We start from the raw sequence: 18,451 nt of genomic DNA, 5'->3' as shown, positions 1-18,451 counted from the left end.
AAACAAATGTCAACAACAGCATTCCCAGTATGGTCACAATGGTGTAAAATGCCCTCTTCTTTGATTGATCAATCCCTTTTCTGTTCCTGATCTCTTCTCTTGGGCTTGAATAAATTAGGACACGGAGAACAGAAAGGCTGCAGAAGGAGGTGACGATTAAAGACAATGTCAAGAGGCAAAAATTCACAATTGAGACGATGATATCGTCTATCATTGTAAAACCTGACAGTGCAAAGGAAAGCAGCCAAACACAGCCTATGCTGATATTCCTGATTCTGACCCATCTTTCTTTCCTTAAGCTCCGATAAGTGATGGGATGAACAGCAGCCATGTAGTGCTCCACACAAGTCAGCATGTGAAAGAAAATCAGTCCAAACCAACAGAAAGAGTAAAGAAAGAACCCCCAGAATAACATGTTTAAATATTTCATGACACTACCACAATAGCTGAAGATACACGCTAAGACAGCAAACAGATCTGAGATGACGATGTTGTAGGTGAAGCAGTCAGAGTGACTTAGTACTTCCATGAAGGTGGAGCCTTTTTTCCTCCATTCTTGGAGAACATGTTGGAGGATGAGGATGCAGATGGGGAAGATGAGGAAGACGGCAGTGATGTAAAATGCACGAAAGATGTAGGAGCTTGGTTTAGAGATGATACAGTACATGTATAAAGGAAGGGAGGTGTTCATGGAGGAAAGGTGGAAATCCAAAGTGGACTCAATGGAGAATGATGAGTTTGCCAACATCTGGGGAAAAAGAACAAAATAGAAAAGCTCTTTATTGTTATTGTACAAGTACAACAAAACTGTTGGTTCTACACACCAACTGTGCAGAAATAAACTATAAATAGTAAGACAGCAGGAATAAAAAGAAGGAAAAAAAAGCCAACTCATTGGAATAAACATAAATAATTGATAATAACAATCCAACAAGAAAAGTAGCATTCCTTGGAAATTCAAACCCAAAAGAATTCAGTGGAAAGCCAAATCTTACTACGTTATAAACCACAGGGAAAAGTGGAAATTATTAGAAAGTTTTAATCTGGCAGGAAAACAACTGAAATAAAAAAAATAGTGGGCAGACAATGTTCAGGCATCAGTTGCTTTTCTGGTGTTGCTTGTCCCCCAGGATCGGATCTCCAGATGATGTCATCTGCTCATAGCAAGAACTACAGCAAGTGACAACCCCAAATGTTCGTAGGCTCCTCTCTAATACTCATTGCATGTTGTTCTTGCAACACACAGCTTTACCCTTTCTGTATAGAAACAGCAGAGGCAACAAGAAGTTGCTGGGGAGATTAAATAGGGCGTCCCATGACATTAACATGCATCCATTAAGTCCTCCTGTAATATACACTACAGACCAATTCAGATCCCAAACAAACTTCAAAACCAGTATTCCCAGTATGGTCACAATGGTGTAAAATGCCCTCTTCTTTGATTGGTCAACCCTGTCTCTGTTCCTGATCTCTTCTCTTGGGCCTGAATGAATTAAGACACAGAGAACAGAAAGGCTGCAGAAGGAGGAGACGATTAAAGACAATGTCAAGAGGCAAAAATTCACAGTGGAGACGATGATATCGTTTATCTTTATAAAACTTGCTATTGCAAAGCAGACCAGCCAAACACAGCCTATGCTGATATTCCTGATTCTGACCCATCTTTCTTTCCTTAAGCTCAGATAAGTGATGGGATGAACAGCAGCCATGTAGTGCTCCACACAAGTCAGCACGTGAAAGAAGATCAGTCCAAACCAGCAGATAAAGTAAAGAAAGAACGCCCAGGATAACATGTTTAAATATTTCATGAACATACTACAATCACCAAAGACACACCCAAAGACAGCAAACAGGTCCATGATAACAATGTTGTAGGTGAAGCAGTCAGAGTGACTCAGTACTTCCATGAAGGTGGAGCCTGTTTTCCTCCATTCTTGGAGACCATGTTGGAGGATGAGGATGCAGACGGGGAGGACGAGGAAGATGATAATGATGCTCAGTGAACAATAGATGTAGGAGCTTGGTTTAGAGATGAGACAGTACATGTATAATGGAAGCGAGATGTTCATGGAGGAAAGGTGCAGATCAAAAGTGGAGAAAATTAAGTTTGCCGACATCTGGGGCGAAAAAAAGAATAAAAAAAGAATAGAATAGAAGAAGTGGGAAAAAAGCCAAATCATTGGAACAAACATAAATTAAATCTGTCTGTTTAGTCTCTGTATAGTTTGTATATACAACTTTTCCCCCCTTTTTGTGTTGCCTTATACATAAACTGTGCTGCTATGGAACCCCAAAGCTGCAATATATGGCCAAATTAAAATTACTCAGAAGTAATTTGAAATTTTCTTACAATCAGCCATTAAGACAAAAAGTTTGAGATAATACTACAGCATTTACGATAACTTGACTGTTTGACTTACTTCTGTCTGTAGTTGTGGTGGAGGAAACAAGCATCCATAAACATCAGATATAATATATATAATTTTTTTTAAGTTAAGGTACGTTTGGTGAATTATACAATACAGTACATGATACTATCATTTTACCACCAAGACTTTGTTTAACATTTGTCAATGTGTCAACCTGTGTGATGCAAAATGTGAGAGAAACATCTGGGACAAAAGATTATTAAAGGTTAAACCATATCAGATTGAATGGTAGTGCTGCTGTATGGTGGATATATCTCACACTTGATTTTCTGGAAAAGCTGACTACTTTCCACTGACCCTCTCTCTGTTTGTATCTGAACTTCCTGTGCTTCTCTTCACGGGAACACCGTGTCTATATGCAATTATTTGTTCAAAACATATTTCAGCCCCACTCCACCTCCTGCCTCAAAACAGTCAATTCAAACATGGTAAAAAACTGAAACAATGGCAAACTTAGAAAAACAGTTCTGCAATGACAGTTATTTTAACAGAAACATGCATAATGTAGACATACACAAATCAACCACTAAGATTACTCTACACTAATGCAGACCTTCACTTCACTCATGTTGTGCATTTCTTCTTTGACTACCACGCACTGCACAAATATGCACTATGTGTCAGACTGGGCTTCATCCACCAGCTGCTCTTTATTTTGTTGATTACGACAACAAGTGGAAATAATTTAAATGATGTGCAGAGTTTTGTATATTCAAATAAACCAGAGGCATTGAAGGCATCATCTGTCATTGTCTCACCTCTACTCTGATCTTAGTTTTGCATTAAGTATTTCCTTAGTAGTAGAGAGATGGAGGTGTCGATGGAGGAAAGGTTGAGATCCAAAGAGGACTGAGAGGAGAATGATGAGTTTGCTGACATCTGGAAAAAAAATTAATTTCACTCTTAGATTTCTGGGAAATTTGACTTTGACACAGTTAAGAAAAGAAATCCAAACAGAGAGATTTAGTTATTGACTGTTTATTTCCTTCCATTTGATATGTAGGTAGATTTTGTTTTTTGTTTCCTTCATAAAATGTATTTAATAAAGCAAAGTATCAATTGCCCAGCACAAACTGAGACAACGACAAACTGGGAAAAACAGTTGAGGAATGGAAAACATGCATAACACACACACACACACACAAATCTTCACTCATGTTGTGCATTTCTTTACTGACTACCACACACTACACTACATCGGGCTTGATGCACCTGCTGCAGTTTATTTTGTCCGTTCATTAGGACAAACAATGTAAAGTATTTAAATAATGTGCAGACTTTGTATATTCCAATGAACCAGACACAATAAAGGCATCATCTGTCACTGTCTCAGCTCTGCTGTGATCTTAGATTTGCATCTTTCCTTAGTAGCAGGAAACATGCACAGTTGAGGCCAAAATTATTAACCCCCCTTATGAAATTAGGCAACACTCCTCATTTCAATATAATGACCATTAACAACAAGTGTTTGTTTTTTAAAGTGTATCTGTGTCCAAAATAACAAGGTCCACTAATTGTAGTAAGGATGTTTTATTGATAGACTGAGTAGAAACAAGAAAGGGCAAAAATGAGCCATCCTACATTATTAGCCCCATGCCCATTAATAGTCAATACTGTATCCTTTTTGAGCCACAACTGACAACAATCTATTAGAGTAGGTCTTTATTAGGTTGGCACAGGTCTCCTGAGGGATTTTGGCCCATTCCTCCATTGCAAATTGTTCTAGCTGGTCCAAATTGTGTGGTTTCCAAGCATGGATATTCACTTTGAACACTCGCCACAGATTCTCAATGGGATTGAGGTCTGGGCTCTTTGTGGCCACTCCAAGATCTTGGTTTTGGTATCCTTGAAAAACTGTTGAACTAATTTTGATGTACATTTGGGTCATTGTCTTGTTGGAAGACCCAGCGATGACCTAAGCCTAGACTACGAGCAGATTTCTGCATATTCTCCCTCAGAATGTCAACATAATTTTCTTTTTCGTGATGTCTTTTTTCAAAGACATGATTCCTTTGTCTTTGGCATGGTGAGTAACAGCACTCCCTCTCATGTGTTCAAGAGCGCTGTTCCTTGGAGTCTTTTTATGTTGATTGGATTTTGTTAGGAACCCAATTGATTGCACAGGTGTGGGTTCAAAGCTGAATGGTTAATTGGTGTAGATGTGTTTTGAAAGCAAACATTCATATGGGGCGAATATTTTTGACCACCTCATTTTTTACTATATTTGATATAAAGCAAGACTAAAAATGTATTTTATATTACCAAATGTACCAAAAGCTAGTAAATAGCACTGGTTAATGTTTGATTATATCAAGTTTCATCAATGTTGCAAACTTTGGAAAGAGGTTTAGGGAAATGTTCCATGATTCCTGGGGGGCTAATAATTTTGGCCTCAAGTGTAATGGTTCATATCTTCATAGCAATATTAAAATATTCCTTTTTCTTTCACAGTATGCTGAACTTAAAGAACATAAACACAAATAGCCTTTGTGTTTCCTCCCCTTCTTTGTTTCTTGTTAAATTTATTTCATTAATAACTGTAATATTTTATCACATAAAGCCCAGCTGAAACATGAGAAGATACCTACAAATATTTGATATATAAACTGTTTATCCCCAGTTTTCAAGGTGATTTTTTCATGCATTGACTCAAAACCGCTTTTCTTTCCAAGCTCCTTAGACTACGATGACCTGGATGACTGAGAACCTTCACAGACAAGTTGTACACGGTTAGTCAGAAAACTGCATATTGAATATTATTGTGCAGCACGTAAGATCGACAGCACACAGTGTGCTTCGAGGTAGCAGCCACAAAGGGTGTAGTTTGTATGTGTGAGCACCCGTGTGTACACCTGTGAGCATGAACGCGCTTGTTTGTAAAAGGTTCCTTCATGTAATGATCTGCTAGAGGGTGTGGGGGGCCACAGCCCCGTCCTCCAGGGCATGAAGCAGGTATGGAGGAGATCCAGGCAATGTCATTTGATTTTCATAAAAATCAAAGGAACACCAACCTTATGATTCTCCTCTTCTCTTCTCTTCTCTTCTCTTCTCTTCTCTTCTCTTCTCTTCTCTTCTCGCTGCACTCCACCCCACTCTGTCTCTCCAAGTATAATTCAAATAAAGTTTATTTGCGTTCAAATAGAACCATGTGACAATGATGAATTAACACATTATGAATCGCTTTATCAATAAACTATTCTGCACAGCTGTTTTATATGTAAGCTGTGGAGTGTGGCCAGGCTGGCAGAGTATCATAGCCCAACCTCCTATATGTACTCCACATACAGAACTTTATGTGTATATGTAATACTAAAGTGAGTAATGTTTGTGTCAATGGAAAATTGTACTTAGTAGTCAGTATAAGCTTTTAATGATATAAGTCTACATATGATAGAATACTTTCCCACAGTGATAATAGCTGAAAAAGCAGTTTCACTCTTACCAGGAAGAGGAGAGCTGAAGCACTCTTATCTTCACTCCCTTCCGAATCCCATAACACACATACACCTGCATACGCACTAACATTGCTCTGTCTATGAACAGACGTATTCACTATTGTATTATTTTTGCATATAATATAATATATATATATATATATATATATATATATATATATATAATTTTTGTGGTAAAAGAGCGCACTTCACAGGGCCCCCACTCTGATGTGAGCGCTCTGTGACCGCCCTTGCAAGTAAAACCTGCAGTGTGTGTGTCTTTACTCTTAGACTCTCAGCTGAAGAAGTGTCATTTAAAATAAATCTCTTGACAGTTTGACATTTATTTGATTCAAGAATCAAATAACGCACATGCAGTATTGTTGTCCATTAGGATGAACACTGCAAAAAATTCAAATGATGTGCTGACTATTTTTTATGTGTATCCAAATCAAACAGCTTCATCAGCCGTGTGGTTTGTGAGTGTTTATGTGTGTAGTTTTGCTTTCTAAATCACACCTGTGACTGCAAACAAAACCACATTTGATCAGCATGGCAAACAAATGTAAGGCTACATTAATAACCTATTATTTTCTTGTAATAATGTAATGTAAGAATCAGGGAGAGGAAGTGTTAACAAGCAGGGATGAAAAATGTCTCACTGCATGAGAAACAGGTAAACACCGATATGGATCAGCCTTCTCCATGAGCACAGAGGGCAACACCACAAACATCATTATTTTTCCACAGCTTCACCTCCACTCCAGTCTTACCCTAACACACACCTAACACACACACACACACACACACACACACGCACACACACACACACACACACAGGCGGAGGTGGGAAGTAATGAAGTACAAATACGTTTACTAGTTACTAAAGAGTTACTAGAATTTTCAGGTACTGTTTAGTATAAAGTAAGTACAGTACAAACAGTGCTGTCAGTGTAGAGAATGGAAATCAGCCAGCATAGTTCATGAAACATCTGGTGACATCTGGTTGAATTCAGGTGTATAAATCCACAAAGAGCAGCATGTCAGCTGATCTATCGGAGTTCTCAATAGAAATTATTGAGTTGAGATTATTTTTCCCCACACCAAGCCATTAAAACTGATTTTAGGTTTCCCCACCTGCTGAATCCCACTTTAACCCTGACTGTACATATTTTTGTCATGACCCTGTGCCTCCTCGGCGGTCCCTGTATGGCTACAAGTATGTTGCGTCTCTCTCTCCCCTCCTGTGCACTGCGCTCTACGGGGCGGAGTCATGACGACTCCAGCCCCTGGCTCAAACACCTGCGACTAATCAGCTCATCACCACGCTCACTTAAGGCGGCGGCTGAGAAGGCTTCTTAGCTGGATTATTGTGTAACACTCGTCAGTGTCACTTCTAGTCAAGCCTTCCTCTCGAGTTTCTTTGTGCTGCGACTTACCTGTTCTCCTCTCTGTGCCAGATTCTCGCCAGCCTGGGGACCACCATTGGGTGAGCTAGCCGGAGTCCGAGCCAACCTGAGCCGCTGCAAGGATTGTGTACATAGCCCCTTTCCCTTCTGTGCCTGTGTTCTCCGGAGACCCTCTTCCTGTGCCCCCCCCCCCCCTCCTCACCTGTATATATTCGCACCTGGTGTCTGTGTTTGTGGAAATAAATTGTGAACTCAAGTGACGGTCTGCCTCCGAGTCTCTCCAGAGCCTGACAGAATAATCCAGCCATCGTTATGGACTCGGCAGACCCTGCCTCGGCCGCGACAGCCCCCATGTCCCTGGAGGAGCTTCTGCACCGACACGAACAAATGCTAGTAAGGCTCTGTGGAGAAGTGGCGTCGCTGACTCAGGCTTTCGCCCAGCGGATTCCTCTGGCCGACAACCCGCTTCCTGCAGCCCCTCCCCAGGTAACACACGCTCCTGCCGTCACTACTGCAGCCACTGCTACTCCGGCTGCTAGCGCGGTAGCTCCAGTAGCTTCCGCGGTGTCGCTGGATAAGCTTTTGCCTTCACCTGAGGCCTTTTCTGGGGAGATGGGAAAATGTGCGGGATTTCTGTTGCAGTGTTCCATGCAGTTTCAATTATTACCGCATGTGTTTGTTACTGACGGAGTTAAGATTGCTTACATCACCCAGCTACTACGAGATTGGGCCCTGGCCTGGGCCCAGGCCCAGCTGCAGGCTTGCCCCGGAATGTCTTACGATGACTTCCTGTCTCGCTTCAAGTCGGTGTTTGACAAAGGCTCGAGTACGGAGGCTGCCGGCTATCGTTTAATTAATCTGAAGCAAGGTAGGCGAAGCATGGCTGACTTTTCTGTTGATTTCTGGACCCTGGCGGTACAGACCAAGTGGGGACCTGAGGCTCTGAAGACCACTCTGTTAAATAATATCCGTGAAGAACTCAAGGATGAGATAATGTTGCGTGAGCTACCTGCTTCTCTCAACGCTTTAATGTCCCTGTGTATTCAGGTGGATGATCGCCTGCGGGCGCGCCAGAGCTCACGAAGACAGCCGTTTCGCGAGCCGCTGGCTTCTCGGGACCTCCAGCCCGACGCACGGGAGGCTAGTGCCTCCGGAACAGAGGAGGAGGTGCCCATGCAGCTGGGACGCTCTCGACTCACTCCTGCGGAACGTCAACGACGGTTTTCCGCGGGTGAGTGTTTGTATTGCGGCCGCAAGGGGCATTACATCTCTGCCTGCCCGGCGCTGGCAAAAGGAGGCGCCCGCCAGTAATGGAGGAGGTACTGGTGGGCGACCTGTCCGGCAACAAACCTCTTCCCCGTCTCTTGCTGTCTGCGAAACTCACCCTCCGGTCGATGTCCCATTCCCTCTCTGTGTTAATTGACTCTGGTGCCGAACAGAATTTCATTGATGCGTCGCTGGTCTCCAAGTTCTGCATTAGCACACGGCCACTGCCTCATCCTCTACGCGTGTCCGCCGTGTCCGGCCACCGGCTGCCAGACATCACACACATCACCTTACCTGTCACACTCACTCTGTCCGGTAACCACGTTGAGAACATTTGCTTCTGTGTGTTTAGAGCACTTGTGACCCCGCTCGTACTAGGTTATCCTTGGCTTTCACTACACAACCCCCACATTGACTGGAAGAAGGAGCAAATCATGGGGTGGAGTACAGACTGCCACATGACCTGCCTTCGGGCCGCCTCGCCGTCTGTCCCTTCTTCCGTCCCCGAGAGATCTTCAAAGGCGCCAGAGTTATCTGCAGTTCCTTCCGTCTATCATGACCTCGCAGCTGTTTTTAGTAAGGATCAGGCGGGCTCGCTTCCACCACACCGGCCCTATGACTGCGCCATCGATCTTCTCCCTGGGGCTCCCCTGCCCTCTGGCCGCCTTTACAGCCTCACACAGCCCGAAAGGGAAACCATGGAGAGATACATCAATGACTCTCTGGCAGCTGGGATAATTCGCCCGTCGTCTTCTCCAGTGGGGGCAGGTTTCTTCTTTGTTGACAAGAAAGACAAAACACTCCCGCCATGTATTGATTACCGCGGCCTCAACAAGATCACAGTGAAAAACAAATACCCTCTTCCCCTCCTGAACTCTGCGTTCGAACTGCTCCAGGGGGCCACAGTGTTCAGCAAATTAGACCTGCGAAACGCATACCACCTGGTGAGAATCCGTGAAGGAGATGAGTGGAAGACCGCCTTCAACACTCATATCGGACACTTCGAGTATCTCGTCATGCCCTTTGGCTTAACTAATGCGCCCGCGGTCTTCCAGGCTCTTGTTAACGATGTTTTGAGGGATTTTATTAATCGATGTGCTTTTGTTTACCTTGATGACATTCTCATTTTTTCTAAGTCTCAGGCTGAGCACGAGAGTCACGTGAGGCGGGTCCTGCAGCGCCTCCTGGAGAACCGGCTGTTTGTTAAGGCAGAGAAATGTGAATTTCACGTGGACACGGTGGCCTTCCTTGGCTATATCATCTCTCGTGGGGATCTCAAACTTGACCCTGAAAAGGTCCGGGCTGTGGTGGACTGGCCCCAACCACCGAACCGCCAGCAACTCCAACGGTTCCTAGGATTCGCCAACTTCTACCGACGCTTCATAAAAGACTACAGTAAGATCGCATCACCTCTCACAAAACTTACCTCTCCCAAAGTTCCTTTTCAGTGGGACCCCTCTGCCCAGGAGGCCTTTTCCCTGCTAAAGGAGAGGTTCGCTACCGCCCCCATCCTCCGTCAACCCGACCTCAGGCAACCGTTCGTGGTGGAGGTAGATGCTTCAGACACTGGAGTGGGAGCTGTTCTGTCACAACGATTCCAAGGTACACTCCATCCCTGTGCATTCTTTTCTCGTCGTCTCTCACCTGCAGAACAGAACTACGGCATCGGTGATCGGGAGTTGCTGGCGGTCAAACTGGCTCTGGAGGAGTGGAGGCACTGGCTCGAAGGCGCAGAACACCCGTTCATCGTGTGGACCGACCATGAGAACCTTGAGTACATCCGGTCCGCCAAACGCTTAAACTCCCGGCAAGCCAGGTGGGCCCTCTTCTTCACAAGATTCAATTTTTCCATCACCTACAGGCCTGGGTCCCGCAACGTGAAGCCCGATGCACTCTCCCGTCAGTTCTCCAGTACGGAGGGGGACCCTGATCCTGAACCGATTCTACCAGCTACCTGTGTTATTGGAGCAGTCACGTGGGAGATCGAAGCTCTCGTGCGAGAGGCCCAGGATACTGACCCCGACCCGGGCACGGGGCCCCCTGGTCGGTTGTTCGTCCCTGCTGCCGTCCGCGCCCAAGTGCTGCACTGGGGCCACACTGCCCGGTTCACTTGTCATCCCGGAGCCCACCGCACCATCACCTTCCTCCGGCGATTCTTCTGGTGGCCCTCCTTGGACAAGGACGCCAGGGAGTACGTTGGAGCATGCGCCACATGCGCCCGGAACAAGCGTTCCAACCAACCACCCGCCGGGCTTCTTCAACCGCTCCCCTCGCCAGGGCGGCCTTGGTCCCACATAGCCCTGGACTTCATTACGGGGCTTCCACCGTCATCAGGTAACACCACCATCCTAACTGTCGTTGATCGTTTTTCTAAGGCAGCTCATTTCATCGCCCTCCCGAAGCTTCCTACGGCCCTGGAGACCGCCCGGCTGCTCACCACCCACGTCTTCCGGCTTCACGGCATCCCTATGGACATCGTCTCTGACCGCGGGCCCCAATTCACCTCTCGGGCTTGGAAGGAATTCTGCACACAGATCGGCGCCAAGGTCAGTCTCTCTTCGGGCTTCCACCCTCAGAGCAATGGACAGACTGAGCGTACCAACCAAGAGCTCGAAGCAGCACTCCGCTGTGTCGTCTCTCACAACCAGACCACTTGGAGTGAGCAACTGCCCTGGATCGAGTACGCCCACAACTGCCTGACCTCTTCTGCCACGGGACTGTCGCCGTTCGAAGCCTCACTAGGCTACCAACCACCCCTGTTCCCAGCCGTGGAAGGTGAGCATACCGTACCTTCAGTAAAACATCATTTCCGCAGGTGCCGCCGGGCCTGGCGGTCCACCCAAGCCGCTCTACTACGGACGGCGGAGCGCAACAAGGCGCTCGCCGACCGCCGCCGGATCCCTGCGCCGGACTATACGGTTGGGCAGAAGGTATGGCTCTCCTCGCGCTTTGTTCCCATTCGTGCTGAGTCAAAGAAACTTTCCCCAGCATTCATCGGTCCATTCGAGATCGAGGCCCTAGTCAACCCTGTGTCAGTTCGTCTAAAACTGCCTCGCAACATGCGTATCCACAATGTTTTTCATGTCTCCCAGGTCAAACCCGTGCTCTCCAGCCCGTTGTGCCCTCCTTCCAGGCCCCCTCCGCCCGCCCGGCTCGTGGATGGGCAGGAAGTGTTTAACATCACCCGCATCATGGACTCTCGGCGGCGGGGGAGGGGCGTTCAGTACCTGGTGGACTGGGAGGGCTACGGGCCAGAGGAACGTTCCTGGATGCCCCGGTCGGCGGTTCTGGCTCCTGGTCTGCTCCGCGAGTTTCACCGGCGGCATTCGGGTAAGCCTGGTGGGTCGCCGAGAGGCTCCCGTTGAGGGGGGGGTACTGTCATGACCCTGTGCCTCCTCGGCGGTCCCTGTATGGCTACAAGTATGTTGCGTCTCTCTCTCCCCTCCTGTGCACTGCGCTCTACGGGGCGGAGTCATGACGACTCCAGCCCCTGGCTCAAACACCTGCGACTAATCAGCTCATCACCACGCTCACTTAAGGCGGCGGCTGAGAAGGCTTCTTCGCTGGATTATTGTGTAACACTCGTCAGTGTCACTGCTAGTCAAGCCTTCCTCTCGAGTTTCTTTGTGCTGCGACTTACCTGTTCTCCTCTCTGTGCCAGATTCTCGCCAGCCTGGGGACCACCATTGGGTGAGCTAGCCGGAGTCCGAGCCAACCTGAGCCGCTGCAAGGATTGTGTACATAGCCCCTTTCCCTTCTGTGCCTGTGTTCTCCGGAGACCCTCTTCCTGTGCCCCCCCCCCCCTCCTCACCTGTATATATTCGCACCTGGTGTCTGTGTTTGTGGAAATAAATTGTGAACTCAAGTGACGGTCTGCCTCCTAGTCTCTCCAGAGCCTGACAATTTTAGCCAGAGTCACCCTCTACAATGTAGCTAACAAAAAATAGAACTTTTCAAAAATGTCCTTCTTTTTCTCATCTTCTTTACTTTTACTTCAGCAAGGAATTCAAATCAGTACTTCAGCTTTTAGTACAGATTTGATCACTATCTGTAATTCTACTTGAGCGGATCTTCACACTGGCTTTCAATAGTCACAAGTAAAATCATTGCTTTAAGTATGTCCTTTACCATTAAATACAAATGGAGCATTGCTTCATACTTTACTGGATTTCATTAATCTCCAGATACAGATTTCTTGTTTTTAATCTCTTATTAGTTGTAAGTCCACTGTATAACCACTCTTTATCCAATTCTAATACTGGGAGAAATGTGCATTTGAACATATGTGGACAAACTTAAAGCATTGCTGCTCGATGTTGTTTGTTTCATTTCCTAAACATAAAATCCATGTTTGTCTGTCAGATAACAAAAAGCAGAGGACAATGCTCATCTTTAAGTAAAGCATCATACACTCATTGGCTAACTACATGCAATTACTGTAATTTGCGGGCTATAAGCCGCTACTTTTTGCACAAGCTTTGAACCCTGCGGCTTTTAGTCAGGTGCGGCTAATGTATGAACAAAACAGGAGTTTCCCTAATTTTAGCTTGTGCGGCTAATATTCAGGTGCACTTTGTAGTCTGGAAAACACGGTATGCTTCATGCCCAGAGGCGCTCCACCCAGTAGGCTGTTGTCTTTCTGCTTTGGTTTGTGGTTGGTTTGTAGTTTTTTCTAATTCCAGTCACATGCTGGTTATAGTTTAGCACATAGTGGTTTTTGGTTCTCCTTTTCCTAGGTTTATGCTTAATAATGAACTTGGTAAAATTGTATGTGTGACTCTCTCTTCTTTGTTATGTCTTGTACAAGCCCGACATCACAGGCCAGGCTTTTGCAGCTGCTGCTGGTTGATGAATATGTTTTGATGCATTCTAAGGAGCAAGCACTTGGTAGGATTCAGAGAATTTTAGGTTCAGGCCTAATTTACCTCCATGCTGTCTCTCATTAGTTTTCTCAAAGTGCTGTGAGTCATGTTCCTGATATGAAGGAAAAGGTTGATCCTGCTAAAATCTGTCACACTTGTAAGAACGAGGGACACTGGAAAGGGGAATGCAGCAATAAAAGACCTGAAGATGACCACAGCTTTGCAGGTTAGTGAGTGCTTTAAAAAAACAAAAGACAAATTATTCTGCGCAGCACACAGTGCTCTATCGTCAGGTCCCGGCATCCCGCTGAAATAGGGAGGGCATTACCAGGTGATGGAGAACAGCTGTGTGGGTCAGACACCACACGTTGAGCCCACCGCGCCTTCATTCACCTGTAGCTGAGCCACAAACCAAACCCTGCCACGGTGCAATAAGCAAGTCTACTTGCAAATTCATAGACCGCTGTGTTTATGTGAAGTCAATGGGTTTGTGTCGGCTGTACATACTTCTGCCTTGACTGATACAATTAATCATCTTCCAGGCACTAAGTGCTTGTACTGTTGAGATGTATGTTGTTTCAGACGGGCTTGTATCTTTGGATGGCCCTGCTCAGAATACGGATGTAGTCATTTAATGCAGCAAAAACCAGAGAACAACTGACACAATGGGAGGTGCTGTTTTATTCTCTCCTTGAAAGCACAGATGGCCTCTAATGAGACAAGTTGATGAATTTACAGCACAATAATAGTACGGTTAATATTAATTTATACACACATGTACATATGTGCAAAAAAAAAAAGTGCGATTGAAAACAATAACTTCTGTAGAGCCCAGCACAAATTAATCTGAATCCCAGTTGCCTGGTGACATCCTTTTCACTCAGTCACAGATTGTTAATACACATCCACAAATTACCTGCAAAACTAAATCACATCACATGTCTATGCTGGTCTGGACATTCTTCACTTTGTTAGGCTGAATCAGATCCATACAGGACAGAACAAACAAGGCAGTCTCGATGTTTTCAGAGCAGAAGTGTTCTGTCCCATAAATGATCTCTGATCAGCTGCTGCCATCTTGTGGCCACAGTTGATTACTGTCTCTGAAATCTGTCTCATTTTTCTGTTTTCCAGTCACGCCGAGAAGAGAGCAGCATATTCTTGGCTTATTACACATGTTTATTATGTTCTGATGTTCCTGCGATCCTAAATAGAAACAAACTACAAATAAGTATCATTAGCACGACTAGTTTTTCTCAGTACAGCAGCTGGATTTTCAGAAAAAAAGATCATTTCATCATCTGTCGTTTGTCCGTGATTGTTAATGTTTGTTTTAAAATTTTTTAATGAATCTTAAACATAATTTCAAAGTTAAAACAAAGAAAATACAGAATTAATTGTGTGAAAATGCATTTCTTTTTGATATATGGTAATCCAGTATTAACAATATTATCAGAAACACAAACAAAGCATTCCAAATATGTGAACTCAACCAAAAGATTTTTTAAAACTCATGTTGTCTATTGAAATGTTGTGACAAACCAACACCATATAAAACACTAACAATACTAAAATTCTGAGAATTTGAGATGAGAACATTGAAAAAAGCTACATTAGAATATTGCACAGAAACAAAAATCAAAGTTTATATTGGACACAGTTTATATAACATAATGCATCATTCTAATAAACATTATTTCTTCTCCAGTGTAACTTCAACACATTTCATCTCCATTCTTACACTTTACTTCCATCATCAAGGTAATAAATGTAATTTTGTCCCACACACACTCTCTTCCCACTGGCTGTCTTTTTATATACAGCACAAATTATTTACAACTGCTCTGATTTACAATCAGTTCCACCATAAATAACTATTACAGTAAATTACTGTTTTCAAAGAAATAATTGTTCTCATTTTTGACAATGGAAGTCTCCTTTCTGCTACAAATCTAATTTGCTGATAATGTTAACTGAAGTGAGAAAACAGCATTTGAAATAATCAATTCAGTGATCTCATTTGCAAACACTGATTAAAATGAACAGAGGGTAATATCCATCAGCCACACAGTCCATGCTACTACACATCTGATTCACAGATCAGTTCACTGCAGTGCACAATGTGCTGCTTTATACTGACTTCCTTGTAATTTTTTAAAACCTCTCTTACTGAAGTTGGACCAGAGCAGACAACAGTAAAGCTGTAGCTTCAAAACTTAAAAAAATATACATACACATATATATATATATTTATATATATAATCATTTCAACACCTGGATTATTGAGCATGCATCATAACATTTGTTTTAGTATCATTTAACACGAGTTTATTTCTGTTCAGAGTTTTCTACAACCTCCAACTCCTCATTAAACTTATTAACTGACGCTATAGCTGCATATGTAAGTCATCAGCAAAATGAGCATTTGGAGCCCTTTTAATACGAAATTTCTAACAAAAAGTGCTCTAAATGGCTACCTTTAGATGCTCCTCACATTACATGTCTTCAAAAAAAACTGCCAATAAAATAAACAGTGTGCTGCTGGTTGGTCAGATAGCTTTCTAACTTCTGACATCATCACAGATTAAAAACTTGATAGTTTGGGGGTCATTCAATAAGAAACAGTGAAATGATTCTCCGGGTGAAAAAGTGGACAGCAGAAACAAAGAAAGAGTGAGAACAGTGTGAGTAATAAAGACCTTTGGAACAATAAGGCAGCAGGAGGACAGCTGCAGTTTAACTGGTTTGTAACAACAATAAAATATAATTATAATGAATTAATTTACACTGACAATGACACCTTCAATGGCAGAACCTTCAATTTACCAGCCACAGTGTTAACATATGGAAACAACCAGTCAGTGAAAGTGTCTGTGAAGGTGTGTATGTGTGTGTTAGTATCAGGATCAGAGAACGTCAGCTTTCCTCTGTTACAGTCCAGATTCACTCTGATCCTCTGAAACGTCTCCTGTACTGAGAAAGCAGTGTTTGAAGCTGATGGTGAATACGTGAAGTATTTACCTTTATAGAACCTTAATCTCCATAATTCAGACATTTCATCTCCCTTACATGTCTCAGACTCTGCAAACACACCCAGGTTCCACCATGTACTGTACCCAACCTCAACATCCCAGCTGTGAGTCCCAGAGTCAAAGCCTCCAGAGCCCAGGACAGAGTTGAGCCGATCAAACCTCTCTGGATTATCAGGAAGCTGTTGTTCATCTCCTCGTGTCACACTGGTCAGATCCTCAGAGAGGATGAGTTCTGGATGAGCAGTGTTTGGGTCCAGAATGAGAGGAGTGTAGGAGACCATGTCCTTCATGTTGTTCCAGATTTTGAAGGTCAGGTTGCCCAGGTGTTTGGCCTGGTGTATCAGAGCTCCTGAGGGCAGCTGTGGATCATCCAGCAGGGGGCAGCGCTGGACTCTTTCCACTGCAGCCTTGTAGTTGTTCAGGAATCAGACGTCTTCAGCTCTCAGCTCCTCCTCTGTGGCTCTGACTGCGTCTGAAAGAGCAGCTATGTGTCTGCTCAGAGCCTCCATCTTCTCCGTCATCATCCCACTCTTCTGCTCCTCTTCCTCCCTCAGTGCAGCCAGCCTGGCCTCCTCTTCCTCTGCTAGAAACTGGCGAAACTTCTTAAACTTCTCCTTAATCCGAGTCTCTGTGTGTCGGGCCTCGACCTTAATGTGTTTTACTGTTTTATCAAACTTCACTTGACGTTCTGCACAAACCTTCAACTTCTTCTTTAAGGACTCCAGAGTTTCCTGAAGTCTCTTCCTGTGTTGTTGTGCAGCTTCATCGATGGGTCTGAATCTGTGCTTGGTGTGTTTTTCTGAGTCTCTGCAGATGAGACACACTGGCTGCTGATGGTCCAGACAGAAGAGTTTGAGTTTCTGAGAGTGCAGACTGCAGAGAGCCTTTAAAGCTCTCTGATCTCTCTCCTGTAAAAACGACTCACACAGGTTCTTTAAAGCCAGGTTTACAAGTGGATCATTCCCTGGAGATCTTTTACAAACTGGACACTCATGTGTTGTTCTCTCACTCCACCATTTCCTCAGACAGTCTTTACAGAAGCTGTGGCCACATGACAGAATAACAGGATCTCTGAAGACCTCCTGACACACCGGACAGCAGAGATCGTCCTCTGATCTGGAAGCCATTGAGTCTGTGAGTGAAGCTGAAAACAGCAGACAGGAGTTTTTCTCACACTCACATTCAGTGTGTGGAGCGTCAGCAGCTGTAAGCAGCAGTGTGGGAGTTTTCCAGTTTTCTCTCCTGTAGCTGGATTCACTGAGTGGAAGCTGCTAGTTGGATCTGAACTCAGTCTGATCGTCTGTGCGTCTCTCTTTACTGAGGAAAAGTAACATCCTGTTTCCTGGTTTGCGTCACGTGAGTCACGTGAGGGGCGGAGTCTCAATAAAGGCTGTCGCTTCACTCATAAACAAGGGTGGTTTTCATTTCAGAGATCAGAGGTGTACCTGCTGTTGTGTCCTTACTGTTTATGAAGAAATCGCCTCGAAGTCGTCATCCAGATCCCTTTTATTCCGTATATATACACGGCAACGTATTCCACACAACTGTCAGAAACGCTACGCTAACACCCGAACATACACGGAGTACATGTGTACTTCCGGTGATTTCAAAATAAAGGTTCGAACATTACACCTGCCAGCATTTTTTTTTTGGCTCCACTTCACCTGCAAGAGTTACAACGTGAAAACTTTTATAAATCTTAGAAAATAAAGTCAATGATGCCGCAGAAACTTCACGTTCAAAAGGGACATTTTTCTGGTGGTTTAGCAGATTCGTTAACAGTGGGATTGGAGTGGAGGAAAAGACACACAGATGATGTGTTTAGTGGTTAGAACACCAGTCCTTGGCTCATTAATCATAAATACTGTGGACTCTCCTCATTTCTCAGGCTCTCTTTCAGCTTTTAGGAGACCTGATGAACTTCAGCTTGTGCTCATATAATGAGAGTTATTTAACTATTAAACTATAACACTGATGTTTGAAATTTGAGTTTAGCTAAATGTTTTTTTTTCTATGGAA

The 18,451-nt window shown here is 44.3% G+C and overlaps 1 protein-coding gene across 1 annotated transcript; it reads right to left on the bottom strand.

The window, feature by feature from the left end:
• Positions 1-15,044: 15,044 nt before the first annotated feature.
• On the bottom strand, positions 15,045-17,739 carry LOC134616831 (E3 ubiquitin-protein ligase TRIM35-like). The gene has a single exon (XM_063461864.1). It carries the CDS (start codon positions 17,557-17,559, stop codon positions 16,858-16,860), a length of 702 nt encoding a protein of 233 aa, XP_063317934.1. The 5' UTR covers positions 17,560-17,739; the 3' UTR covers positions 15,045-16,857.
• Positions 17,740-18,451: the final 712 nt, after the last annotated feature.

This window comes from Pelmatolapia mariae, linkage group LG3_W, assembly GCF_036321145.2.
Source record: "Pelmatolapia mariae isolate MD_Pm_ZW linkage group LG3_W, Pm_UMD_F_2, whole genome shotgun sequence".
Lineage (NCBI taxonomy): Eukaryota > Metazoa > Chordata > Actinopteri > Cichliformes > Cichlidae > Pelmatolapia > Pelmatolapia mariae.
This window is presented reverse-complemented; position numbering and strand designations above follow the sequence as displayed.

Coding starts and splice junctions, on each gene's coding strand:
- LOC134616831 (XM_063461864.1), bottom strand. CDS start 17,559: ATGGCTTCCAGATCAGAGGACGATCTCTGCTGTCCGGTGTGTCAGGAG.